Genomic DNA, 27,847 nt, shown 5'->3' with positions numbered 1-27,847 from the left:
CTCTCACGGCAGGCACACCTGACGATCTCTCACGGCAGGCACAGTGGTTGAAAATCACTGCACTACTCCTACTCCATAGTCACGTTTGTGTCAGAGAATTGAATTGTTCATGCTGCATGCATTTGTAAAGAGAAGACGTTTAAAGAAACACACCCAAACAATGGATTATTGTGTTCTGAACGGGGTTCAGGAATCCATACTGAGTCAACAACAATGCAGGTCACATACATTACACAGGAACCCAAATATTGACGACAAGGCTCCCTACAACACTGCAATCCCTCGAAACAGTCCGGTTGGTCAGGAACACCGAATGTAGAGCATCGACACACACACAGACGGGCCAATCAGCTGCTTGTAGCCCCTCCGGTCCAGTGGAGACCGTGATTGGAGGAGGGCACCTGGAGCTGTGCAAGGTTAGCGTATGTCTGTGTGAAGGCTCTGCCTCAGAGCTGCATACACCCACGCCTCCGCTGGGAGTCGTTTACGCGCTCACCCTATCTGAGAGAGACCTCAATATGGAGGCTCATTAAAATGAATGTGTGGCGTCTAAGGCTTTTTTAGTGCCACCCTTTTCTTGTCTCTCTCTGCGGGCGCGTGAGAAAAAGAGAGCTTGCCACAAACGCGAGCAAATCAATGTGCGCGTGCGCGCCACTGGAAGGGGGGGGGGAGTTGATTGATATTCACTTCAGAGGTTTGAGGTGGGAGAACCGGGGCTCACTGCCGTGTGCTTTGTGGGCTTGTGTTGCTGGCAGGTTGGACAGGCCTTCGCTGCCAGGATGACATTAACGAGTGCCTTCCCCGGCCGTGCATCCAGGGGCTGTGCCTGCAGAACCAGCCTGGAGCCGGCTTCACCTGTTTCTGTCGGCCTGGATATGTGGTGAGGATCGCCGCCTCTTCCTTCATCACGCGCCGCGTCCTCGCTTTCCCTGCCGCGCTGCCTCCCTCCCTTCTTCCTGCTCCCTTTCCCCTTCTTTCTTTTTCTCTTGTACTCTTTTTCTTTGACATCTTTTACTCCTCATCTCTCGTGCCTCGTCCTCCTCCTTCCGCCCTTTCATCCCCGTCTCGCTCTTCTCCCCCCATGCTGATCTGAGCTTCCTGTCAACTCTCGTCTTCTCATCTCTCCCGTTTTTCTCCGGTAACTTAATGGCCTCTTATTTACCCTGGGTGTCTGCGCTGGGATCGGCGAGAGCCTCTTTAGTGGCCGGCCGGCGTCGACGTGGGTACGAGTGGAACGCTTGATGATGATGGCCCCTGCTGCTTTAAGCACTGTTCATTTGCACCCTTATTAAGGTGGCCTGGGAGACAGGGGGGCGGGCGCGCACGTCTTCGCCAGTCCTCGCTCTCTCCTTGTCCCACAGGCCTCCGCAGATACACATCATCAAGTCTATTGAAACAAGGACTGGGACTCAGCGTTCCAAATGAAACCTCAATTCAAATCAGTAATGATGCATATCGATGCTATTTCTGCCGCGTGGGCCTCTCCAGTAATCAACACATTGAAATACACTGATTAATAAATATGCATCATGTGCGAGGCTAAGGAACTGTTTCACAATGGTGCCTCTACAGCTGCATGGAACATACAGTTAGGTCCATAAATATTTGGACATTGACACATTTTTCATCATTTTGGCTCTGTATACCACCACAATGGATTTGAAATGAAACAATCAAGATGTGCTTTAAGTGCAGACTTTCAGCTTTAATTTCAGGGTATTTACATCCAAATCAGGTGAACGGTGTAGGAATTACAATACATTTTATATGTGGCCCCCCCTTTTTTAAGGGACCAAAAGTAATTGGACAATTGGCTGCTCAGCTGTTCCATGGCCAGGTGTATGTTATTCCCTCATGGGAGTTCGTTATTTCATTGACAAGGAGCAGATAAAAGGTCTAGAGTTCATTTCAAGTATGGTATTTGTGTTTGGAATCTGTTGCTGTCAACTCTCAATATGAAGTCCAAAGAGCTGTCACCATCAGTGAAGCAAGCCATCGTTAGGCTGAAAAATCAAAACAAACCTATCAGAGAGATAGCAAAAACATTAGGTGTGGCTCAATCAACTGTTTGGTACATTCTTAAAAAGAAAGAACGCACTGGTGAGCTCAGCAACACCAAAAGACCCGGAAGACCACGGAAAACAACTGTGGTGGATGACAGAAGAATTCTTTCCCTGGTGAAGAAAAACCCCTTCACAACAGTTGGCCAGATCAAGAACACTCGCCAGGAGGTAGGCGTATCTGTGTCAAAGTAAAAAATTAAGAGAAGACTTCACCAGAGTAAATACAGAGGGTTCACCACAAGATGTAAACCATTGGTGAGTCTCAAAAACAGGAAGACCAGATTAGAGTTTGCCAAAAAACATCTAAAAGACCCTGTACAGTTCTGGAACAACATCCTATGGACAGATGAGACCAAGATCAACTTGTACCAGAATGATGGGAAGAGAAGAGTATGGAGAAGGGAAGGAACTGCTCATGATCCAAAGCATACCACCTCATCAGTGAAGCATGGTGGAGGTAGTGTTATGGCGTGGGCATGTATGGCTGCCAATGGAACTGGTTCCCTTGTATTTATCGATGACGTGACTGCTGACAAAAGCAGTAGGATGAATTCTGAAGTGTTTCTGGCAATATTATCTGCTCAGATTCAGCCAAATGCTTCAGAACTCATAGGACGGCGCTTCACAGTGCAGATGGACAATGACCCGAAGCATACTACAAAAGCAACCAAAGAGTTTTTTAAGGCAAAGAAGTGGAATTTTCTGCAATGGCCAAGTCAATCACCTGACTTAAATCCAATTGAGCATGCATTTCACTTGCTAAAGACAAAACTGAAGGGAAAATGCCCCAAGAACAGGCAGGAACTGAAGACAGTTGCAGTAGAGGCCTGGCAGAGCATCACCAGGGACGAAACCCAGTTTCTGGTGATGTCTATGGGTTCCAGACTTCAGGCTGTCATTGACTGCAAAGGATTTGCAACCAAGTATTAAAAGTGACAATTAGATTTATGATTATGTTAGTTTGTCCAATTATTTTTGGTCCCTTAAAAAGGGGGGGGCACATATAAAATGTGTTGTAATTCCTACACCGTTCACCTGATTTGGATGTAAATAACCTGAAATTAAAGCTGAAAGTCTGCACTTAAAGCACATCTTGATTGTTTCATTTCAAATCCATTGTGGTGGTATACAGAGCCAAAATGATGAAAATGGTGTCAATGTCCAAATATTTATGGACCTAACTGTATATATGTCCTGTGTTTGTCTGGCGTGATCCAGGGGAGGAACTGTGAGCACAACTACGACGACTGCCTGCTGGATCCGTGTCCAGAGGGCTTCAGCTGTGTGGACGGGATCAACCAGGCCAGGTGTTTCCCCAGGGTGCCAGATGTCCCCTTGACCCCAGACCTCACCCCTCCTCCCTGGGGCTACACCCCTACGCCGCCCCCCCTGCCCAGCGCGGAGGGAGCCCCCCCACCAGGTGAGCAGGCGGGATGGAGGGAGGGGGTCCAGCCTGACTGCAGGGTCACATGACAGCTGCGTACACAGCGCCACGCCAGCCTCGGAACCAGGACACGCGTGTCATCTCCTGTGACCTTTGGGTTATAGGTCGCATTCTAAAACGGGTCGCTAATGCACACGTGATGAGGCTAGGTGTTGCGTTCTCGACGCCGTGGTTGCCAGCGTACCTACACAGAGGAGAGGACGTGCATGTGTGTGGGAGTAGACAGGAGAAACAGCAGCACTGTGGGTAGATCTGGTCATCTTCACTCACAGTTGCTGACAGTTAGTCAGGCAGGCAGAGGCTCTGTCACCACTGTTATGAGTTGAGCAAGCTGCTATATATTCTGAGGCTGAGGTCGTAAAACAAACCTAGCAATAAGCTAGGATAATATCTAAACACTGTAAAGCATTTACAACATATATGAAAATAGTTTACTCATAATGTTTAAAAAATATGTCATTACATTGCTATGAATAAACACTGTTTATTAAACAGTGTTTATTCATAGCAATGTAACACAAATGTTTATATCTATTTAAAAGGTGTTTGATTACTGCATTGTCTTTATAGATGACTTGTTTACCTACATGAGGTATTTTAATAGTTACCAGAAGGAAAGACTTTGGAAACGCTACATGACATAATTTAGAAGTCAATAGTAAATATCAATAGATATATATATATGCCTTTTGAAAAGTGTAAAAGTAAATGATTAACAACATATTATAACATAACATATTGTTTTAATAAATGTGTGATTTATTTAATATTAATAATATAAACAATTATAACTAATGATTACTAACGCTTGTAGTTCAGTATTTACTCATTGTTAGTGGACACCTTTGTGTGACCTAATCTGAAGTGAGAACCATCCATGCCGTACTAAACGCGTACTAAAAGGGCCTGCATTACTAGACATTATGTATTTGCCAGATGCATCTCACATCCAACATCACATAGGAAACAGACACAAGGCCAGGTATAGTAAAAACATAATAATTATTTTATATTTCTTACGGCCATTTCAAGAAAGCAGCTACAGGAGGAAATATGTAACTAACTAAAACGTGTACACTGTAAATAAAAACATTGAGAAATTAGCTAACTGAATACATCATAAATACCTTACGTAGCTTGTATATATTGCTATATATATTTGTTAATTATTATATTTTTTATTACAGCCAATTTAGAAAAGAAAATTCTGATTCAGGTCTGATTCAGCGTTTGTGCTGGACAGACATGTCTGATTCAGCGTCCTTGCTGGACAGACAGGTCTGATTCAGCGTCCGTGCTGGACAGACAGGTCTGATTCAGCGTCCGTGCTGGACAGACAGGTCTGATTCAGCGTCCGTGCTGGACAGACAGGTCTGATTCAGCGTCCGTGCTGGACAGACAGGTCTGATTCAGGTGTCATTCAGGTCTGATTCAGCGTCCATGCTGGACAGACAGGTCTGATTCAGCGTCCGTGCTGGACAGACAGGTCTGATTCAGCGTCCGTGCTGGACAGACAGGTCTGATTCAGCGTCCGTGCTGGACAGACAGGTCTGATTCAGGTCTGATTCAGCCTCTGTGCTGGACAGACAGGTCTGATTCAGGTCTGATTCAGCGTCCGTGCTGGACAGACAGGTCTGATTCAGGTCTGATTCAGCGTCCGTGCTGGACAGACAGGTCTGATTCAGGTCTGATTCAGCGTCCATGCTGGACAGACAGGTCTGATTCAGGTCTGATTCAGCCTCTGTGCTGGACAGACAGGCTCCTCTGCAGGGCTGTTTTAGCAGCAACAGCATATTAGCCTGGCGATCATAAGGTTTTAGCTCATCAGTGGATAATACATGAAGCACACATTAATTAAAAGCATTTGTAAAATGTTGTTGACTATTTGTTTATGCTTTCTAGATGATCTCATACATTCTACTGTTGTGTCAAAACAATTTTGAAATGTAGGTATGGTAAACGACTCATTTACAGTATGGCATTGCAGTTATCAAACACTTTATAAATGACATGATAAATTATATTTAATGAAAACTAGTAATGATTTCATAATATTTTGTACAGGTTTTACTTATAATTAACAATTATGAATGAGCCTACTAACCAAAAACAAATCATTTGAAAACGTTTATCATGTTTAACACAGTGTTTATTAATAGCATTGTAATCCTATTATAATGTATTGTTGTCGTTTATAAAAGATACATTAACTATCAAATATCACTAAATGCTTTATAATGTGTAGTTATTGTAAAGTGTTGCTGAACTTGCTGAATTGAAAACTTTCGATGTTTCTCCGGGATGGTTGTGCAGCTGTTGCTGTGCCTTGTCATCTGCCTGTATCCCCTCCATCACACTACAAAATTACAAACTCAAAGGAAAATCATTTTTTGAATATACTTAAAGATCAACCGACTGTCTTGGTTTCAGAGTTTAACTCCTCTTTCTCAAGCACCTTTCATGCTTTTAGTGTTTGTAGTGTTCTGGTGATCAATACTTAATGGAATGATGTTACGAGCACAAACGCTACTTTCCAAAGACCTCATGAAGCAGGTTGACAATGATCCTGTTGTTTTCTTTTTCTGAGGTGAGTTTTTAGCATTGAAGAAGCACCTCTTCACAGCCTCAGCGCCAGAAAACCTCTCCCCTAGTCTCATCCGTCATGCATTGTTTAGATGGGGTCACAACGGGGTCGAACCTTAAAAACTGTCAACTCACAGTCCAGGAAGTCAGTGAGGTGTTTCCACTGAGAGCGCAGGAGGGTTATCGATCACCACAACCTGACCCAATCCATCAAGCTGCCCAGCTGGGGAATGCTGCAGTGGGCTGGGCTGATTGTTCCTCCAAGACTCGCTCTCTCTGAGAGACTGTCCATAGGCCTGTGAGTCAGCCTCATTCAGACGCATGAGAGCTTGAAAGTATTCGGTGTGACACCCTGACAGTCTCAAAGGAGGCGCTAGGCGACGGAGGCGCTAGGCGACGGAACCGCGACCAGGCAGCTGGTGCCTCCCCAAAGAGGAGCGAACATCCCGCTCATATTGATCGGGATGACGAACGAGGAAAAACCACCAGGTGAAAAACACCAAAAATATCAATCATTCCCTCGGAAAACGGCATCTAACTCGAAATTCCTTTGAGAAGTTAAATGTTATTTTCGGGTGTGTGTTTACCCCACCCCCCGCCCTCACCTATGTATAATCAAATAAATAAGAGTTAAATAGGTTTCAGAAAAACTCGTGAATATCTCTGTAACTAGGTCACCATGTAGAATCATGGTACTGCCCTTGGTGCTGCTGTAAATAGCTCCAGACTGCTCAAGGAGCCTCAGACAGCTCCACAGCTTCTAACCCCCCCCCACACACACACACACACACACACACACACACACCCTGCTCCGTGGGAGGACTGAGGGAGTGCACTGTGTAGGCTGGGGCATCATCAATACACGTGTGATTGAGAGTGTTCGACAGAAGTTAGCACTTAAACGATGCTATACATGAGGATGTTCTGAGTTGGGGAAGGGGGGGGGGGTTGTCTGTGGGGTGGTGGTGGTGTGTGTGGTGGTTGTGTGAGGGTGTGTGTGTGTGATGGTGGTGTGTGTGTATGATGGTGTGTGTGTGGTGGTGGTGGTGTGTATGTGGGCAAGCTGTGTGTGTGCAGGGTGGTGTGTGTGTGTGGGCAGGGTGGTGTGTGTGTGTGCAGGGTGGTGTGTGTGTGTGTGTGTGTGGCCAGGGTGTGTGTGTGCAGGGTGGTGTGTGTGTGTGTGTGGGCAGGGTAGTGTGTGTGTGTGTGTGCAGTGTGGTGTGTGTGTGGACAGGGTGGTGTGTGTGTGTGGGCAGGGTGGTGTGTGTGTGTGTGTTCAGTGTGGTGTGTGTGTGTGGGCAGGGTGGTGTGTGTGTGTGGGCAGGGTGGTGTGTGTGCAGTGTGGTGCGTGTGTGGGCAGGGTGGTGTGTGTGTGTGCAGGGTGGTGTGTGCAGTGTGGTGTGTGTGTGGGCAGGGTGGTGTGTGTGTGTGTGTGCAGGGTGGTGTGTGTGTGTGTGCAGGGTGGTGTGTGTGTGGGCAGGGTGGTGTGTGTGTGGGCAGGGTGGTGTGTGTGTGTGTGTGCAGGGTGGTGTGTGTGTGTGTGGCCAGGGTGTGTGTGTGTGTGTGTGCAGGGTGGTGTGTGTGTGTGTGGGCAGGGTAGTGTGTGTGCAGTGTGGTGTGTGTGTGTGTGGGCAGGGTAGTGTGTGTGTGTGTGTGTGTGTGTGTGCAGTGTGGTGTGTGTGTGTGGGCAGGGTGGTGTGTGTGTGTGTGCAGTGTGGTGTGTGTGTGGGCAGGGTGGTGTGTGTGTGTGGGCAGGGTGGTGTGTGTGTGTGTGTGCAGGGTGGTGTGTGTGTGTGCAGGGTGGTGTGTGTGTGTGTGCAGGGTGGTGTGTGTGTGTGCAGTGTGTGTGTGTGCAGGGTGGTGTGTGTGTGGGCAGGGTGGTGTGTGTGTGTGTGCAGGGTGGTGTGTGTGTGGACAGGGTGGTGTGTGTGTGTGGGCAGGGTGGTGGCAGGCAGTGGATAAGACCCCCAGACTCTCATCAATATTTAACGATCATGTAAATCTGAAATGCTAATAAGCACATTGGTTTGGAGAGTCAAATCCTTCTTTAGGAATGTTTGTCAGATTAAAACGTTTAGGGGTCTGAGTTTTAATGAGGTAAATAGATTGGATTTTACAGGGAACTCTACACTCTCCAGTTAATCCAGTGAAAAACACGTGTTCTGGTCTCTTAGATCAGCCATGGAAAAGATCTTATGACTTCTGCGCCCGGGTCAGTTCGCTTAAGCTAAACTGACATTTCCTGCAGGGCCAACAGAGGATGCGGATGGTTTTCTGATAGCTTCATGGTGTAGATGAGTGCTTGAGGAGAGCTGCTGGTGTGTGCTCCAGGAGGAGACCAGTCTGCAGATCAGGCTTGACATCAGGTGGAAAATCATTCCGGAAACAACTTCCAGAGAACTGCCAGGCTGGTTACCCCCCGCTGTGGGGTGTGATAATGAAAAAGCTGTGCACCCTGAATAGGACTTGTTGAAACGGAAGGAGGGAGCCAAACGGGCTCCAAAACCATCTTGTGTCAGTAGCAGACCTCCGTCGCTCAAAGCCACCACTTGACTTCGACAACACTCTGTCACAAACTCAGTTGGGGTTTTTTCAACACTGGATCCGATGTTGGACTATCCGATAGCTGTGTTTTAGTCGAGCAGGGCGAATGAAATGATTAGCATTATTTCTGAATGTGTTTAGTGTGTTTACATGCACGCTGAGTTTGCGCTTCCTTGTTGGGATATTTGTCCAGTAGGATTTATTCTGTTTCTTACCCTTGTTGTGGAGTCACAATGTTGTGTGCGTGTCATCGGCGCAGTAATGAATATTTATGAGTTTGTGCCCGACTGTGTATGGAGATCCTTGTCCTCGTCTGTGATTCTCTGTGCATGTGTGTGTGCATGTGTGTGTGTGTGCGTGTGTGCGGTGTGTGTGCGGTGTGTGTTTATGTAACCTTCCACGACGCACCCACGGTCACCAGAAATCGAATAGAGCTGATGTCTGGATCAGTTTGATTGTCTGTGTGCCCCAAAAATACACCAGCACATTAATGAGCTTAGTAGACGGTTCTTTGATACTAATCAGGATCTCTCTTTGATGCTGTAGGACCCTATGACCTGCGCTTAGAGGGTCAAAGCAGTGTTGAATTATTTATGTGTATGAGAGTGCGAATATCTGTACAAATATGAGGATTTTCACAACCGGTTTGTCATCTAAGATGCCGATGCTCTTTGGAGCCGCTCTCTTTGAACAGCGATGGCATTTTACGACTCCAGAGAAACGTGCAGACGGGCTGTGATATGATGTGACGCTCAGTGGGACTGCATTCACAGCCTCCACTAGGGCTGCACCATTATGGGCAACATGATCATCACGATTATTTTGATCAATATTGAGATCACAAGTAATTATCACGATTATTTGTTGATTTTAACCAAAACAAATGTTATTGTCACATAGGCTAATTGGGTGTGCTCAAGCCTTCGGCGAGAGCACAACCTTTGTTCTCTCACATATATATTATTATTTATTTTTATTGTTTATTTTCGCCCCCCTAAAACTCAGTCAATATTTGGCCTACATACACAACGGCGGTGTCAAAAGGTTCGTCTTGGTAGCGATTGCGTTGCTTCTATTGGAATTTACGTTCCGTTGCATGGTTTGGGCTTAAGTTAAGTTTTTGTGGCGAAAAGTGAAGCTAACGGTGGCTAATTTGCTAGCCACAGTCACTGACGTTAATAACGTCACTACGTCACTAACGTCACGAAAACACGCGTGACTACCTTTGGCAGAACATTCGTTTTGCATCTGTTAACTTGGGGGATAGCTAGGCTAACTATAGCTTTACTGCAAGGCAGCTGCAGGAACGCCACAAGCAAAGAGGCCAGGGTGATAACTATTTACTCATTTTACTTTGTGATATGACACACAATTGTGATGTGTAATGTACAGTATAAGCTGATATTATTAAGGAAGTACATCTACTTTCGGAAACAGTAGTCTACTATTTCACTGAAGTATTAGCATCATGACATTAGCCTGTGTTGCCCGGGCAACACATACTACAGTGGTCTATGATGCATCTGTTTTCAATCGTTAAAATAAACATTCCTCACAAATACATTTTCGTTGTAGGATTTATTATGACATTACATTACAAGTAAACGATTTGTGGGTACACTTCCCTCGTATTTTCAGTTGTAAATGAGCAGCAAAAAAAAAGCTTTTAAATCTATGTAATCTTTATAAATAATAAGTATGCATTTTTATATAAAATATACAGAAATATCAGTTGTAAAAATGTCATTCATGTCAAAAACGGACCCCTGTGCAACCGACGCAAGCAAGCACACCCTACAATTTCCCCAGAAATTGTACCCTCTAGTTATAACTGCTTTCACATCCATATTGTGCTACATTCCTGCTAATTTACAAAAATGTTCATCAAAATAAAATAGTCCTCTTATTCACCAAAATTCAGTGCATCTCCTTAAAGAATAAATACAATTAAATAAATAAAACAATAAATAAAATGTAGCAAAACTTCAACAGGGCACTATTTTCCATTGTGTAAAAAAAAACTAAAACTAATTTGATACAATGAACGGAAAGACGCATTTTAAATATCGCTCGATCACGCAAATGTGATCGGGGCAAGCCAAAATCGTGATCAAAATTCAATGAATTGTGCAGCCCTAGCCACGACCTGCACCCTGTAGTCGTGCTGCACTTCCCCCTGTTCATACCCACACATCGGCCCCAGCCCTGGCTGTGAACCCATCAGATGTGGCATCACCCTGCCGTTGTGTTCGCATGATTTACAGACAGCCGTGACCCATCCTCGTTTGGGGTTAGATCCATCTGTAGAAAGATGTCGAGTCGTGCCTGTGTCTTTCCACACAAACCATCCAAGCTGTTCCCTACCTCTGGGGGGTCCACTCAGCAGGTATGAAGTTCTGCCGGGCTCCCCCGTGGGCCCTGTGCGTTAACGTGAAGCGCTAGGAGCTTGTGGCACGACTTTATCCGTGCCCAAGTTCAATCAGTCAGTCCATTCCACTGCTAGATGATACAGTGGGCAGTGGATGAGAACTCGCAGTGGGCAGTGGATGAGAACTCGCATGCAGCCCTGTTAGTGGAACAGGGACATCAAGTCCAGATCAATTACATCACACTATTCTAGTCTATCTGCAGCATTATTCATTGATCATATTTATCATCTTTTGGCTGGGGATGTCGTAACTTCCTCCGCCAGTGTCTCGTGTTGCTTTGTACCGTGGGACACACAAAGCACTCAAAGTTCCCCCACTCTGCGCCAGCAAGACTGTGTCAGTTTAATTATTCCTGTGGAGTTGGGGGAAGAGAAATATCAAACACAACTAGAAACCACCACTCTTTCCATGCGAGCGGATGATGGCTTTTTTTTTTTTTATCATGGCTGTGAAATCATCCGTGTGAATCACGCATCCAGTTGAGAAACACCAGGGACCCGTGTTTGTTCATCGTGGAGTTCACCCCAGCCACGGCCAGCTCACAGATACCAGCAACACAACACAGAAGCTTCATTACGATGTTCCCTGTGGAAATATCTCTCCTAATCTACATAGTTGCAGACCACAGAAACGGATTCATGTTTTGTGTATTGGCCGCTTTGCTAGAATAAATAAGCAAAGCAAAATATAACATTACATTTGATTAATTTATCCAAAGCAACATCGAAATAGTGCATATACAATATCCGGGTCTTTTTTATTTTAGAAGGACTTCTAGTAGAAATAACCAGCAGTTGTTTTTGTGTGGATGTTTAATGCTCTTAACACTTCATCTCGCTTTCCCAGCTGCCGGGCAGTGAGGTTCGTTTCTCGTGTGGATTTTGATGGGACCTTACTCAACGCCACAGCCTCCTAAATCGTGGTATTTGAGTATGTGTGAAAAGTGCAAGCAACACACTGATGTGTTGCTGTGATGGAGAAGGAAGGATCAGGGTGCACATCGTTTCCTCGCCGAGAGGGGAGGAGAGGATAGTTACTGTAGAGCGGCGGAGAGGATAGTTACTGTAGAGCGGCGGAGAGGATAGTTACTGTAGAGCGGCGGAGAGGATAGTTACTGTAGAGCGGCGGAGAGGATAGTTACTGTAGAGCGGCGGAGAGGATAGTTACTGTAGAGCGGCGGAGAGGATAGTTACTGTAGAGCGGCGGAGAGGATAGTTACTGGAGAGCGGCGGAGAGGATAGTTACTGGAGAGCGGCGGAGAGGATAGTTACTGGAGAGCGGCGGAGAGGATAGTTACTGTAGAGGCTTGACAGGTTCTGTGAGTAAAACCTCCCTCTCCCCTCTCTCTCTCCTCTCCTCTCTCCTCTCTCTCTCTCTCTCTCTCTCTCTCTCTCTCTCTCTCTCTCTCTCTCTCTCTCTCTCTCTCTCTCTCTCTCTCTCTCTCTCTCTCTCTCTCTCTCTCTCTCTCTCTCTCTCTCTCTCTCTCTCTCTCTCTCGCGCTCTCTCTCTCTCTCGCGCTCTCTCTCTCTCTCTCTCTCTCTCACACACACACACTCACATGTATATATACACACTCACAGTTGACACATAGCAACGCGTGTACTCAAACACACACTCATAAAGTATAGTGTGGAATGCGCAGACCTTCCAGAGAGAGAGAGAGAGGCTGGAGCACACTGCTAATGAGGCATGCCAGAACCTCCTGGCACTGGGCTGGGACTGCATCAAAGCCCACATCAGACCAAACAAGGCTTTAAAATTAATGAATGGCTTTGTCTCCGAGGGGTAATTTTCCATCATCAGCACTGGCAAACCCCATTGTCAGGATTGGAGAGGGAGGGATGGAAACAGGGGGGAGAGGAGGGAGGGGGAGAGGGAGGAGAAGAGATAGATGGAAGGAGGGAGGGGGAGAGAGAGGAGGAGAGAGAGATGGAAGGAGGGAGGGGGAGAGAGAGGAGGAGAGAGAGATGGAAGGAGGGAGGGGGAGAGAGAGGAGGAGAGAGAGATGGAAGGAGGGAGGGGGAGAGAGAGGAGGAGAGAGAGATGGAAGGAGGGAGGGGGAGAGAGAGGAAGGTAGTTCTGTGTTGCTGCTCTGCATTTATCCTCATTAATTCACAGATCACAGCCACTCTGTTCTCCTGTAATTCTCCCTGTCTTCAGTGACGAGTCCCCTCCCTGGAGGTGGCCCAGTCCCCTCCCTGGAGGTGGCCCTGCAGTGCCCCGAGGAGGCGGGGGGGCTCGGGTTAGCCAGTTAGCCAGTGGCCCCCGAAGGCCCAGCGCCACGTAAAGGGAACCAGGCTTTAACAGGCCTGCCTGTCTAACTAATATTGATACAGGTCTCCCAGGCGGCGGGTCGATGAGTCACATCTGCAGCCTGAACAGAGGCTCTGCTGAAGTCTCCCGTGGAACCCATTTAACGGTGATGGGAAGAGGCAGTGCAGGAGACAGGTATATCACGGACAGAGAGCTTTCCTTCTCCAGACGATCGCTGGAGAACGGCCGCCCCTCACTTCCCTGTTCCCTCCAACAAATTGCAGCATTTGGAGCAAATGAGAAATGCATTAGGCATGAGCTTCCCTAATGCTTGTTCCCCCGTATTGCTGCAGACCGAGTCCGTCTTTTAAGTTCCATCCGCGCCACTACCCTCAATAAGCTCCGAGGCACTGGAACTTTTACTGAAATGTGCCGTAATTGCCCACTGGCATGGACGATATAAAGCAGGATATCACAGTATACAATGAGCCATGTAATGAACTGCCGAGATTAAAGCCCTTTTCAGACAGCCCTCGGCTTCGCTGTCTGTATTGTGTCATTTACATGCTTCACAGATTGTAGCAAAGCAATCGTATTTACACCTTTATGGCCGTCAAATAGGGGAGGTGGAAGACTTAACGGTACCAGGAGGAGCCATAGTTTTACTGTTCCTTATCAAGCCGGCTGACATCTGCAGAGTCACAGGTAGTTTGGGATGGCGGCACCGTGACTTCAACAGCCCAATGACCCTCCACATCCTCTCATGCGTACACGACATCGGAAAAAGAATGGGTCTGGTTGTCACATCGCTCTCAGCCTCGTGTTTGTCTGCCCCTCATTCTTTGTGCTGAAGATGAGATAAGATTAAATCAAATTACGTCCAAATTAGATTACTCTTCATGGGCCGCCGAGGCAGAATTCCACTTTGAGCCACCATAACCCGCTTTGAAAATATGACAACTCACAAGACTCGCAGAGGCACGGTATGACACGCACACAATCCCAGAACGCATCTCCTGTATCGCGACACGACCCAGTTTGACTTCCGCAGGAGTCCTCCTGCAGTGACTGTAGAAGCAGGTGCAGGTTTAGGGGCGGACAGTAGAGACATGTTCCTGGCTGTGTCAGGACACTGGTGAAACACCCCCAGCAGTCACTAGTGGCAGAGCAGGGTTGCTGGTAGCTCATAGCGTGAGGAACATCATTTGTCCCCATCACCGTGGAAACCTACAGCCTTTCTTACTTCCATGTCTCAAGTTGACGAACAGTATTTAGAGTGGGAGGAGGGAGGGACGGCCGTGATGGATACATGTTTTTGTTTTTGTTAGTCGTTAGATGGCTTGTCCAACCTCGCACCGAAAGCTTGCGCCTCGATTCACAACATGGACTGCCGAGGGACACGCTTTCCTTTCATTCATCAGTCAGTGCGTTGGCTGAACGTCCTGTATTTTGAGAAGCGAAACTTTTCATTCGGCCACTTCTCGGAGTGTGAGAGAGACGCGTGCATGATTGTGGAAAGCTTTCAAAGGCAGCTGACATGAACAGCCTCCTTTACAGGCTGTAGGCAGACTGGACCTGCTCCAGTCTGGATACCTCACCCTGGGAGGCAGGCAGGTGACTGGACCTGCTCCAGTCTGGATACCTCACCCTGGGAGGCAGGCAGGTGACTGTTGGGAGGAAACCCAAAGTTACCAAACCTGTCCACAGGGCAGGGGTCTGTGCACAGCGCCCTCTGTGGACAGGACAGGCCTCTGCAGCAGGAGGGCTTTATTGGACGTGAAATGGAACGGAACTACTAACCTTCCATTCCCCTGGTCGCAGGTCTTTGTCTGTGTGTGTGTGTGTGGGAGAGACCAAGGCCAGATCTTCGGTTCTTCCCAGCCTTATATCTTTGCCTTAGATGTCTGTTCTGTCACAGCAACTGCAAAGGCATTTTTTCTCCGTAAGAAATTTCACTGAGAGCATTGATTTGTGGAACACGCCGCTGTCTGCGAGGTACAGATCCACTGTGCGTGTCCGAGACAGAAAGGTCAAAATGCGCTCGCCACCCGCTCACCTTGCCTTTTGAAACTGTCATCGTGTAAAGTCAAAATGCCCTGCCCTTAATCGGTGCCCTCGGATGAAATGCTTTGGAGGCTGAGGGAATTGGAGCACCCCTCGGAGGCGAGGTGGGACTCACCAGGCAGGAGCATTGTGAGGCGATGTTCACCTTCTCATGAACATCATCTCTTCCTGTCTGCTAATGAGCCAAAGCTCTGTCCGCTCGGTCCTGAACTCTCTCCAACACATCCTCAGATGTGAGGCCTCATTTAAGGCCTCCAGCTTACATATATATTTTCTTGTTTCAGAGCAAAACACAAACTTCTTGACAGATTGTAATTGCAGTCCAAAGGCAGCTGCATAAATTGGCTTTAATCAGTTGAAAGGCCTGGTTTTAACCAGAACTGAAAAGTAGTTGCTCCAAGACCCCCCCCCCCCTCCCACACACACACACTCCTACCCCCCACATACTTTACACACACACACACACCATCCCTGTCGATGTCGACACACTGACACCTCAATAGTGAAGGAATGCTGTGTGTTCTAGCGGCTATACTGTTGGCGTGATGTCATCACCGCACTCCAAGCTGCCCTTTTTCAAACAGTGTGTGGTATATTTGATCTTACAGCTACATGAACGAGCTGTGATACAATGTTATTTCCTGAACAGGTCATTGATGATGATGTACCGGTACAGCAGTTATGCGGCAGCTATAAAACTGCTTTGAGGTAGCTATGACGCAGTTAAGAGGCAGATGGGCTCTGAGGCAGTTATGAAGCAGTTATAAAACTGTTTTGAGGTAGCTATGACGCAGTTAAGAGGCAGATGGGCTGTGAGGCAGTTATGAAGCAGTCATGAGGCAGTTATGATGCAAATATGATGGCGTTATGAGACAGCTGGATGGTGAGGCAGACGCATCCTGTTCAGCCGTGCCTCCATCATCTCAGGACCACCTCACCGCAGGCAGGAGACGGTGACTGAAACCCTGACACTGACACCAGACCCTCTCCTCCCCCAGACTCCGGCCTGCTCCAGTACACAGGCAGCTCCTACCTGGCGTTTGAGGGCCTGCAGGTGGGCGCTGAGAACAGCCTGGTGGTGAGGTTCCACACCAGCCTCAGGCAGGGAACCCTCCTCTATGTGGACCAGGGCTCTAGCAGAGACCTCTTCTTCATGAAGCTCTTCCTTCTGGATGGAATGCTGCAGGTCAGAGGTCACCCTGAACACCAACATTCTGGAACTGGAATAGAGAGTAGCTATCTGAGTTCTTAATACAGGATATACAGTCATATACAGTTCAGCTCTATAACCTATAACCTCTTTTATATACAGTATAGATACTTCTGCTTCGGCCTACAGACACATCTGTCAGTATAAAGTAATACACAGTACATATACTTCTGTCAGTATACAGTAATACACAGTACAGATACCTCTGTCAGTATAAAGTAATACACAGTACAGATACCTCTGTCAGTATACAGTAATACACAGTACATATACTTCTGTCAGTATACAGTAATACACAGTACAGATACCTCTGTCAGTATAAAGTAATACACAGTACAGATACTTCTGTCAGTATACAGTAATACACAGTACAGATACCTCTGTCAGTATACAACAATATGCAATACAGATAAATCTGTTAATATACATACATATACATTACAGCTGCCTCTGTCAAGATACAGTGCAGATATTGCTGTGCCTTTAATACTAGATACCAATGATCAGTTCTTGGGTCAGCTTCTGTTTATCATTCCTGTATAAACTCCTCATGCTAATTTGAGTGCATAGTCCGGAATGGAACGGAACAGTCCGGAACATCTAAAAAAGAACACATAATGCCTTTGACCTGTGTGGCCCTGGAGAGGCGTGGCCGCACCGAGCGTCTGGCCCTCCTGCCCCCCGCCTCAGTCACATCTCTCCCCCCCTGACCACGTTTCAGTACGCCTTCGCCTGCAGCCCGGAGGAAGGGGTCCGCCACGTGAACACCTCCATCCGCGTGGACGACGGGCGAGCCCACGTGGTTTACGTGAGGTAAGACCACTCTCCGTCCTGTCCTGCTGACCAAGGCCCGGCTCGTACACTCTGACTCCCCAAGGCCCGGCTCGCACACTCTGACTCCCCAAGGCCCGGCTCGTACACTCTGACTCCCCAAGGCCCGGCTCGTACACTCTGACTCCCCAAGGCCCGGCTCGCACACTCTGACTCCCCATGCTGGGCGTGCTGATCGGCACATCTGCTGTCTCGATGTGTCAAAACATATTCTCCCCAAAACGAATGATGGGAGCTGGTTTCCATGATGGAAAGGGGATAACTGCACCAAGCAACGTATTAAAGCAGCCAGCCTTTAAAGCCACCCTGCTTCAAGGCAGAAATGGCTTGATCCAGAGCCAATTATTCATCTAAAGTGTATTAATCTGTCATATCTGTTCTTCAACAGAATAAAAACTAGCATCACTGAAAATGCTACAGCAGCACGAATCAATCATCATGCCCCAGTGCCAGCCCCTAAAAGACCTGGCAGAAACAGAACCGGGAGCGGGGAGGGAGCGGGGTAGGGAGAGAGGGAGAGGGGAGCGGGGTAGGGAGAGAGGGAGAGGGGAGCGGGGAGGGAGCGGGGTAGGGAGAGAGGGAGAGGGGAGCGGGGAGGGAGCGGGGTAGGGAGAGAGGGAGAGGGGAGTGAGAGGGGGGGGGTGAATGGATCTAGGTTTCAGCTCCACCAAAACAAATTCTTTGTAATAGTGTGATGGCCCTGGTCGCTCCGTCTCTCACGGCGCTGCCCCTGCTCTGCCCTGGGATGGCACTCACATCACTGCCCGCCTCGTTATAGTGTTTTAATATATCTTCCCGTCAAAGACAATTTTCTATATGTTTAATAGAAATCCGGCGGGGCTGGCCGTTCAAGGTCTCGGCGCGGCGCGCTGCCCTCTGGCTGTGTGCCAGGCCTCTCTGGCAGAGCGATCCTGAATTAACCGCTTCTCCTCCAGAGGAAGGGCTTAGGGAGCTGGAGGTCACTGCCCCACGTGGAACACCACCGCCTGCAAATTACAGGCTTAGCAAATCAGGCTATATTGCTTCCCAGACACCCTCCTTCCCGTCCGCGCTCCTTGTTCACTTCCGTGCGGACACCCGGGGGGGGGGGGGCTGTCTGTCCACATCTGTGGACAGACAGCCCTCCAGCTGGACGTAGTTAGCCCAGAATCTGCACTTGGGTAATTATCTTCTGTCCCCTGTTGTTCGGAAGGCGGGAATTAGCTTTGGAGAGCTCCCAGAGGCTGACGCATTCAGAGCAAGACACACAAGGTGTCGAAAAAAAGAAAGAGAAAGAAAGAATATATAGTGTGCAGGAGAACAGTGTGAATGCACAGTGTGTCTGATTTGGCTCTGAGCTGTCGTCTGAGCATTTATTTAGCCCACAACGCTTTAAGAGTAGAATTATAATAATCTTATTATTACCGCACTGCCTTTAATGGCCAATTGTACGAGTGTGTTTGAAGAGGGATATATCTCCATGAAGAGAATATGAGCTGGATTTGCAAGACATTACTTCCCAAGCTCACAATACCCCCGGAGAGCCACGCTCACCACTATCTAGTTCATGGATATTTTGGTCCATTTTATTGGACTGCTTAACTATTATCACATAGCAGTGTTGTCCAAGTTACTGTACATACTCACCTACATATCAGAGGAAGTGACCAAACCTAATTGAAGACTTGTGTATGTCGTTCCTCCAGCGTGAAGTCTAATTTCTCCTACGCGGTCTGTCATGTCCATCTGGACTGGCACTGTGGTTAGCCAACACTGAAATGGAGCTCTGCTTTATTCCCCTCATTTCCCTCCAACAGTAATTTCCCAGAATCCATTAAAAAAAATCCATAGAACTCTAAACGGTGGGATGCAAATGCTTCAGAACAGCAGGGAAGTCCTGAAGTGGCGTTCAGCTGTTTGACGAGGGGGGACAGTTAGCTGTGTGGCGGCTCGAGGGATTGGAGGGGTCTGACTTAAAGATCCCATGGCAGGCTGTTTTTGGATGCTTTTATATAGGTGTATCTGAAGTCTCTTTCCCAAAATTCAGCCTTGGTGCAGAATTACAGCCACTACGAGCAGTCCCACAATGAGCTTTCCTTAGGACGTGCCATTTCTGTGTCTATAGCTTTAAATGCTATGAGGAGGAGAGAGGCGGGGCTAACTGCCATGCTTCGGTCGTTTGCAAGCCATGATGTCTCTTGAGGAAAAAACAATATCACGCTCGCACGGTCATAGCTCATTTTCTCATTGGCAGGCCAAATTCTCTGGGCGGGCAAAACAGAGAAAGGGGAGGTAACCTTTCCCCTTATGACGACATAAGGGGAAAAGTCCAGATCGGACCATTTGAGCTTTCATTTTCTCAAAGGCGGAGAAGAATACCCAGGGCTTGGTTTACACCCATCAACATGTCTAGCCACTTGGGGACCAAAGGCAGGTTAGGGGAACTCATATTAATGTTAAATAACCTCATAAAGTGACATTTTCATGCCATGTGACCTTTAAGGGTTTCAGTCTGAACTGGCGATGCTAAGTGTTGGGGCAGAGTTGATTCTGGTGTGACAATGTTGATGTGCAGATACAGCAGAGAAGTCTTTTACTGGCTGAACAGGAGCATTCGACTCAAAAACACATGTTTTTGTCTCAACATAATTATGTTGCAAGGAACGATATAATGTCACCGTAAATACTGTATGTAAAGGTTGGAGGGGATTTGTTGCGGATGCAAAGTCAATGCAAACAACTGCAGTGTATGAACCTGGGCCTCACTGGAAGCTAATGTTATGGTGGGAGAATATTAAAGTGTGCACATTAGGGGAGAGCTTTTGCTTGTATAGTAATTGTGTTCTCCTCAGGCTATTGTGAAATATCTTATTAAAATAAACTGTTCTGTATGCTTAACAATATTTGTTAAATAACATAATTAATTCAGTATATTTACAACTACTAAATAAACATATTAAATCTGAATAAATGAACCCTAATGCTAAACAAATTGTTTGTCTAAATCATGCGGAGGTGATTTCAGCTTAACAGCACCTCCATGGGCTGAGACATCATCTACCAAATAGGTTAGAATATAACCTCAATATATTATAGACAAACCACCGATCTGTGTTGAGGTGGACTGAGTGTGAGGTTTGCTGCTGACAGACAAGGACTGGCTCCGTGTGAAGCTGGAGTGACCGTGTCTGGGTACCAGGGGGTCAGAAGCAGGCAGAGTAACTACTGGTCTGGACTCGCCCTTCAGAGGACCAGTCATCTCTTCATAGGGGGCCTGCCTCACAGATACCAGCCCTACCAGGTAAGATCACACACTGTGGAGGTCATTACAGACTGTAGTACTGGGTGATATGACATTCTGCATTACTAGGTGATATTACATAGTGCATAATGAGGTGATATGACATACTGCATTACTAGGTTATATTACATACTACATTACCAAGTGATATTATTACCAGGTAACTTTACATACTGCATTACCAGGTGATATTATTACCAGGTGATATTACATACTGCATAATGAGGTGATATTACACACTACATTACCAGGTGATACTATTACCAGGTAATATTACCTATTGTTTCACCAGGTAATGTAATAGACTATATAGCTAGGTATGATAACATATTATTTAGGTAATATTACATGTCATATAACCACATCATTTTACATACTGTTTAGGTAATATAACATGCACTGTCATGTAATAGAACATTCTGTATTATCGGCTAATATAACATACTACTAGTGGATATTACCTTCTGTATTAGCAAGTAATACAACACCCTGTAGAACTAGGTAATACAACATACTGTAGTACCAAGTACTACAACATACTGTAGTTCCTGGTACTACAACATACTGTAGTACCAGGTACTACAACATACTCTAGTACCAGTAGTACCAGGTACTACAACATACTGTAGTACCAGGTACTACAACATACTGTAGTACCAGGTAATGTAACATACTGTAGTACCAGGTAATGTAACATACTGTAGTACCAGGTAATGTAACATACTGTAGTACCAGGTACTACAACATACTGTAGTACCAGGTAATGTAACATACTGTAGTACCAGGTAATGTAACATACTGTAGTACCAGGTACTACAACATACTGTAGTACCAGGTACTACAACATACTGTAGTACCAGGTAATGTAACATACTGTAGTACCAGGTAATGTAACATACTGTAGTACCAGGTACTACAACATACTGTAGTACCAGGTACTACAACATACTGTAGTACCAGGTAATGTAACATACAGTAGTACCAGGTACTACAACATACTGCAGTACCAGGTAATGTAACATACTATAGTACCAAGTAGTAGTACACGACTTAGGTAATATTGCTTACTGTATTGCCAGGCAATATAATATAATGTAAAAACTGTTCTTGTGATTATACATTCACACACACACACACACACACACACACACACACAGGCGGTGGACACTCTCACACACACACACAGGCGGTGGACACTCTCACACACACACACACACAGGCGGTGGACACTCTCACACACACACACAGGCGGTGGACACTCTCACACACACACAGGCGGTGCACACTCTCACACACACACACACAGGCGGTGGACACTCTCACACACACACACACACACACACACAGGCGGTGGACACTCTCACACACACACAGGCGGTGGACACTCTCACACACACACACACAGGCGGTGGACACTCTCACACACACACACACACACACACACAGGCGGTGGACACTCTCACACACACACACACAGGCGGTGGACACTCTCTCACACACACACACACACACACACAGGCGGGGGACACTCTCACACACACACACACACAGGCGGTGGACACTCTCACACACACACACACACAGGCGGTGGACACTCTCACACACACACACACACAGGCGGTGGACACTCTCACACACACACACACACAGGCGGTGGACACTCTCACACACACACACACACACACACAGGCGGTGGACACTCTCACACACACACACACACACACACACACACACAGGCGGTGGACACTCTCACACACACACACACACAGGCGGTGGACACTCTCACACACACACACACACAGGCGGTGGACACTCTCACACACACACACACACAGGCGGTGGACACTCTCACACACACACACACACACACACACAGGCGGTGGACACTCTCACACACACACACACACAGGCGGTGGACACTCTCACACACACACACACACAGGCGGTGGACACTCACACACACACACACACACAGGCGGTGGACACTCTCACACACACACACACACACACAGGCGGTGGACACTCTCACACACACACACACACACACACACACACACACAGGCGGTGGACACTCTCACACACACACACACACACAGGCGGTGGACACATCACAGAAAACAGTCCTGAGGGTCAGGTGGGTTGGTAGATTGAGATAGATGTATTTTCCCGCCAGTTTCCCCAGAAAAATGCAGTCTGCGAGCGTGCAGTATTGTGTTTTAAAGTTGATACCGTGTTAAACCTGCAGTGGTTTGTTTTGCTACGTATTTCAAAGCAACAGTCTGGAAAATAATATTTATTTATTTATTTTGTTCCTTCAGGGAGCAGAGCCTTTTCACAACTACACTGGCTGCATTGAAATAATTGAAATTAATAAACTGAAGGGATTCTACGCATCCAATGCCATTGCCGGGAGCAACGTAGAAAACTGCAGGTAAAATAATTAGATTTTCAAAGAGCCATCGTCTTAATAATATTCCTTCTCTTTGCAGACAAACCTTTGGTTTGGAAGAACTTTCTGTTCCCTTGGCACACAGTCACACCACACACACAAGCCCATATTCTCTCTCTCTCACACACACACACACACACACACACACACACAAGCCCACAATCTGTCTCACACATACACAGACACACACAAGCCCACATTCTCTCTCTCACACACACACACACACACACAAGTGCCATGGGTATAATATCTCCAAATCTCTGATGTCTATGTCAATTACTGTAACAGGTTTGGACCCAGCTTTGTCTGCGCAAGTCGTCTTGTTAGAGCGACATGCAGCATACTGTGGAGACAGTTTGAGTTGGAGGAGTTCCATGCCAATAATCCTGGTACTTCTCATGCAGGGCACACTCAGAAAGTGGAATCTGCCAAATTGAACCAATGTATTTGAACCGACTGATCAAATCAAGCCAGTCATAATGAATGGCGTTGGAGAATCACATGGGACATATTCAAGGGTAAACTTACTTCCATTTAGAAGTCTCATCCGAGCCGTTGATGCTGTTCAGCCGAGCTCACTAACTATGGAAGTCGCAACATCGATGAAGTTGTCAGTCAATCAACAACATGAAAACACCTCAACAGCACCGATTATCCCCCGGGTGGAGGTTCACACCTGGTATTTAGAGAGCTGTATCTGGGCCTGGTGGTTGTGGTTAGGCCCAGATACAGGTCCAGACAGGGATGAGAGGTTTGTTGTGACGTGGATGGACTGGAAAAACAAAAACAGCGGGGTTTTGAAAATTCTAAATATTAAGATCTTTCAACATATTGAATAATTCATATTCAGTCAGGTTTTGAATATTAAACCAAGCTGTCAATATTGACAAAGATCTCCCATGCCCTGACCCAAAGCAATGCACCCTTTCAAAGGATGAAAGTGATTTGAAAGCTACATGGTAGACAATGCAAATACACACTAAACACTAAACTCAGAGAACATGAAACAGGAGGTAAATTCATGATCCCAGGAATGACTGCATGCAACGTTTCCCCTGATCGCCTTGCTAAGGTGTAATCTTAAGCCTTACCAAAAATCTGCACAGTAAAACATTTTCTGTTTCTATGTTTATTTAGTTCTTTTTTTGTGTTTAGTGATTCTATCGTTTGTGTTTCTGTTTTGGTTTAGTGTTTTTATTTCTGTTCAGTGTTTTCTAGTGTTAAGTGTTTTTTATTTCAGTTCAATGCTTTTATTTCTGTTTATAATGTTTAGATTTTCTAGTGTTTAGTGTTTTTATTTCGGTTGTGTGTTTCTAGTGTTTAGTGTTTCTTCTTACTGCTTCTAGTTTTTAGTGTCTTTATTTCTGTATAGTATTTCTAGTGTTAAGTGTTCATATTTTGTTTTAGTGTTTTTAGTGTTTAGTGTTTATATTTTGGTTTAGTGTTTCTATTGTTTAGTGTTTTTATTTTGGTTTATTGTTTCTAGTGTTTAGTGTTTATATTTTGGTTTAGTGTTTCTAGTGTTTAGTGTTTACATTTTGTTTTAGTGTTTCTAGTGTTTAGTTTTTATGTTTTGGTTTAGTGTTTAGTGTTTATATTTTGGTTTAGTGTTTCTAGTGTTTAGTGTTTACATTTTGGTTTAGTATTTCTAGTGTTTAGTGTTTATATTTTTGTTTAGTGTTTCTAGTGTTTAGTGTTTACATTTTGGTTTAGTGTTTCTAGTGTTTAGTATTTATATTTTGGTTTAGTGTTGAGTGTTTATATTTTGGTTTAGTGTTTCCAGTGTTTACATTTTGGTTTAGTATTTCTAGTGTTTAGTGTTCATATTTTGGTTTAGTGTTTAGTGTTTCTGTTTACGTCTGCTCCGTGCATGTGGAGAAAAGCTCTGGACGCGCTTTTTATTTTTAACAAAAGTTCCTGAATGGCCAGTCATCTACTTGTTTAATCAATAACACATATATTCAATTTGTCGGCTAGAAAACTATTTCAACCGTCTCAATATGAATATAAACTAGAGAGGGTACAATTTCTGTGGAAATTGTAGGGTGTGCTTGCTTGCGTCGGTTGCACAGGGGTCCGTTTTTGAATGACATTTTTACAACTGATATTTCTGTATATTTTATATAAAAATGTATACTTATTATTTATAAAGATGAAATAGATTTAAAAGCATTTTTTTTTTTGCTGCTCATTTACAACTGAAAATACGAGTGAAGTATAGAATGAAATAGATGTCTTCTCATTTCCCCTGCAAGAGGCAGCCTCATCGTTGAAACAAAACGAATAAATTGGGCAGACCGGTGTAAAAATTGACCTAATCTCTATGACTTTAACGTCATTTTAAGTTTTTCCCTTCTCATGATATTTTCAGGCATTTAGCCTACTCATTGCATTCATTCATTAATAAAGAACCCCCTTTGAAGATTATTCTACGACGTTACCCGGCAGTAGAAGATGGAATCGCGATTCAAACAGTACCATCTGCTAACTGAAAATATGCCCCCCAAAACGTAAATTTACATTTTACATTTAGTCATTTAGCAGACGCTCTTATCCAGAGCGACTTACAGTGGTACAGGGACATTCCCCCGAGGCAAGTAGGGTGAAGTGCCTTGCCCAAGGACACAACGTCATTCGGCAGAGCCGGGAATCGAACCGGTAACCTTCAGATTACTAGCCCGACTCCCTAACCGCTCAGCCACCTGACTCCCCTCGTAAATAAGCTTGACATTTATTTAGTGGAAAATCGCTCATTCATAAAAAGCTCACTGGTAGCAATCATTGTCAGTAACAACGCAAAATGCGATATAGCCCTGTGTGGAGAAGCTGCCCCGGTAAATTGTACTACTACGGTACAGTACTAGACTACTGCTGTGTTCGTCTTGGTAGCGATTGCGTTGGTTGAATTGGATTTAACGTTCCGTTGTACGGTTTAAGCTGAAATTAATTATTTTCATGAACAGATTGACAACGTTTAGGCTGTGGCAATGAAGTTCAGGTTAGTAGTTAGATAGACTTTTGATTTAAGTAAGGGGAGTGCCGAACATGTTCTGTCGCCGTTTGACTTCCTAAACAGCTGTGTAGTGTAGATGTTTTTGTAGTGTGTCTCACGTAAGCTACAGCGTTGCAGTGAGCTACACTGGTTTGAAACCACAGGTAATGGTAATTTCACCAACAAATCGTTTACTAATGTCAGAATAAACCCTACAACGAAAATGTATATGTGAGGAATGTTTATTTTAACGATTGAAAACAGATAACGCTACATCATAGACCACTGTAGTATGTGTTGCCCGGGCAACACAGGCTAATGTCATGATGCTAATACTTCAGTGAAATAGTAGACTACTGTTTCCGAAAGTAGATGTACTTCCTTAATATAATCAGCTTGTACTGTACATTACACATGACAATTGTGTGTCATATCACAAAGTAAAATGAGTAAATAGTTATCACCCTGGCCTCTTTGCTTGTGGCGTTTCTGCAGCTGCCTTGCAGTAAAGCTATAGTTAGCCTAGCTATCCCCCAAGTTAACAGATGCGAAACGAATGTTCTGCCAAAGGTAGTCACGCGTGTTTTCGTGACGTTGTGACGTTATTAACGTCAGTGACTGTGGCTAGCAAATTAGCCACCGTTAGCTTCACTTTTCGCCAAATATTGACTGAGTTTTAGGGGGGCAAAAATTATAATAATAATAATAATAATATATATGTGAGAGAACAAAGGTTGTGCCCTTGCCGAAGGCAAAGCACACCCAATAAACAGCCAAGAAATGTCAAGTAAATAGGCGCATATGTTACAATGACTCTGCTACAGCTAAAGCTATAATTGACTATATTTAAATATGCACACTGTATAGCTACAGCTTACACAAGATACATATTTAAATATACATGAAGCTATATGCTTTAGTTGTTGTGGTTGTGAAAGGGATGCGTTTCTTCTCCAGGCTGCTAGATAATGTGTGGTATGATAATAATGTGTTGCTGTGAGCAGGGTGTTAAAGACTCCCACAGGTACGTATGGATCCCTGCCAGAGCTTTACAAACACAGGGGAGATACGCTAACTGATTGATTTCAGCACCTTGAGGATTAGTGAAGTTAAACCATGAATTTTACGATTTTACTGTGCTGGAAAATAAACACGACAAACATTCTGGTCTTGGTTGCTTCATTCAGCTTTGCATATCCATCGTGCAGTTTTCAAAATGCTCTTTATGAGCTGAATCTGTAATTCGGTGATTAATAAGATTCTTTTTCTTAAGAAAGTGGTCTAAGAACCCACTTGTCAACTGGTATTATCATCTGCTCCATGAATGGTGAAACCTTTTAACAACGGCTCTTTCTCTTCACCTGTCTGGCTTCAATGAATGTCTTCTTAGGTCTGGCTTTCTTACAAATACCTCCGACACCTCAACGTGGCGTCCCGTGGAGATGAGTACCCAGCCTGTCCATCTCCCTGCCCCACGCCCCCTCCAGCCCCCCCAGCCCACCAGCCCCCCAGGCACACTGAACCAGACTGTCTGGACAGTGTCGGCGCCCACGCAGCGCCCCCCTGGCTGCCACGGTAACCTCTGCCTGAATGGAGGGACGTGTTGGGAGCCCGCAGGAGGGCCGCTGTCCGTCCGGTGTGACTGCCCGCTCCACTTCACAGGACGCCTCTGTGAGAAAGGTAGGTCTGGATTCTGAGCCGGAAT

At 45.8% G+C, this 27,847-nt stretch overlaps 1 protein-coding gene across 1 annotated transcript in view; it reads left to right on the top strand.

Moving 5' to 3' along the window:
- The window catches only part of eys (eyes shut homolog), a 190,205-nt gene that overhangs the window by 107,536 nt on the left and 54,822 nt on the right, over positions 1-27,847 (top strand). Inside the window, 8 exon segments of the mRNA XM_062464477.1 lie at positions 756-880; positions 3,282-3,401; positions 6,539-6,601; positions 16,351-16,566; positions 17,312-17,403; positions 20,551-20,701; positions 23,020-23,132; positions 27,533-27,822. Coding sequence (XP_062320461.1) covers positions 756-880; positions 3,282-3,401; positions 6,539-6,601; positions 16,351-16,566; positions 17,312-17,403; positions 20,551-20,701; positions 23,020-23,132; positions 27,533-27,822 — 1,170 coding nt within the window.

The sequence above is a fragment of the Osmerus eperlanus genome, chromosome 6 (genome assembly GCF_963692335.1).
Source record: "Osmerus eperlanus chromosome 6, fOsmEpe2.1, whole genome shotgun sequence".
NCBI lineage: Eukaryota > Metazoa > Chordata > Actinopteri > Osmeriformes > Osmeridae > Osmerus > Osmerus eperlanus.
The sequence above is the reverse complement of the archived record's forward strand: the minus strand, read 5'-3'. Positions and strand labels throughout refer to the sequence as shown.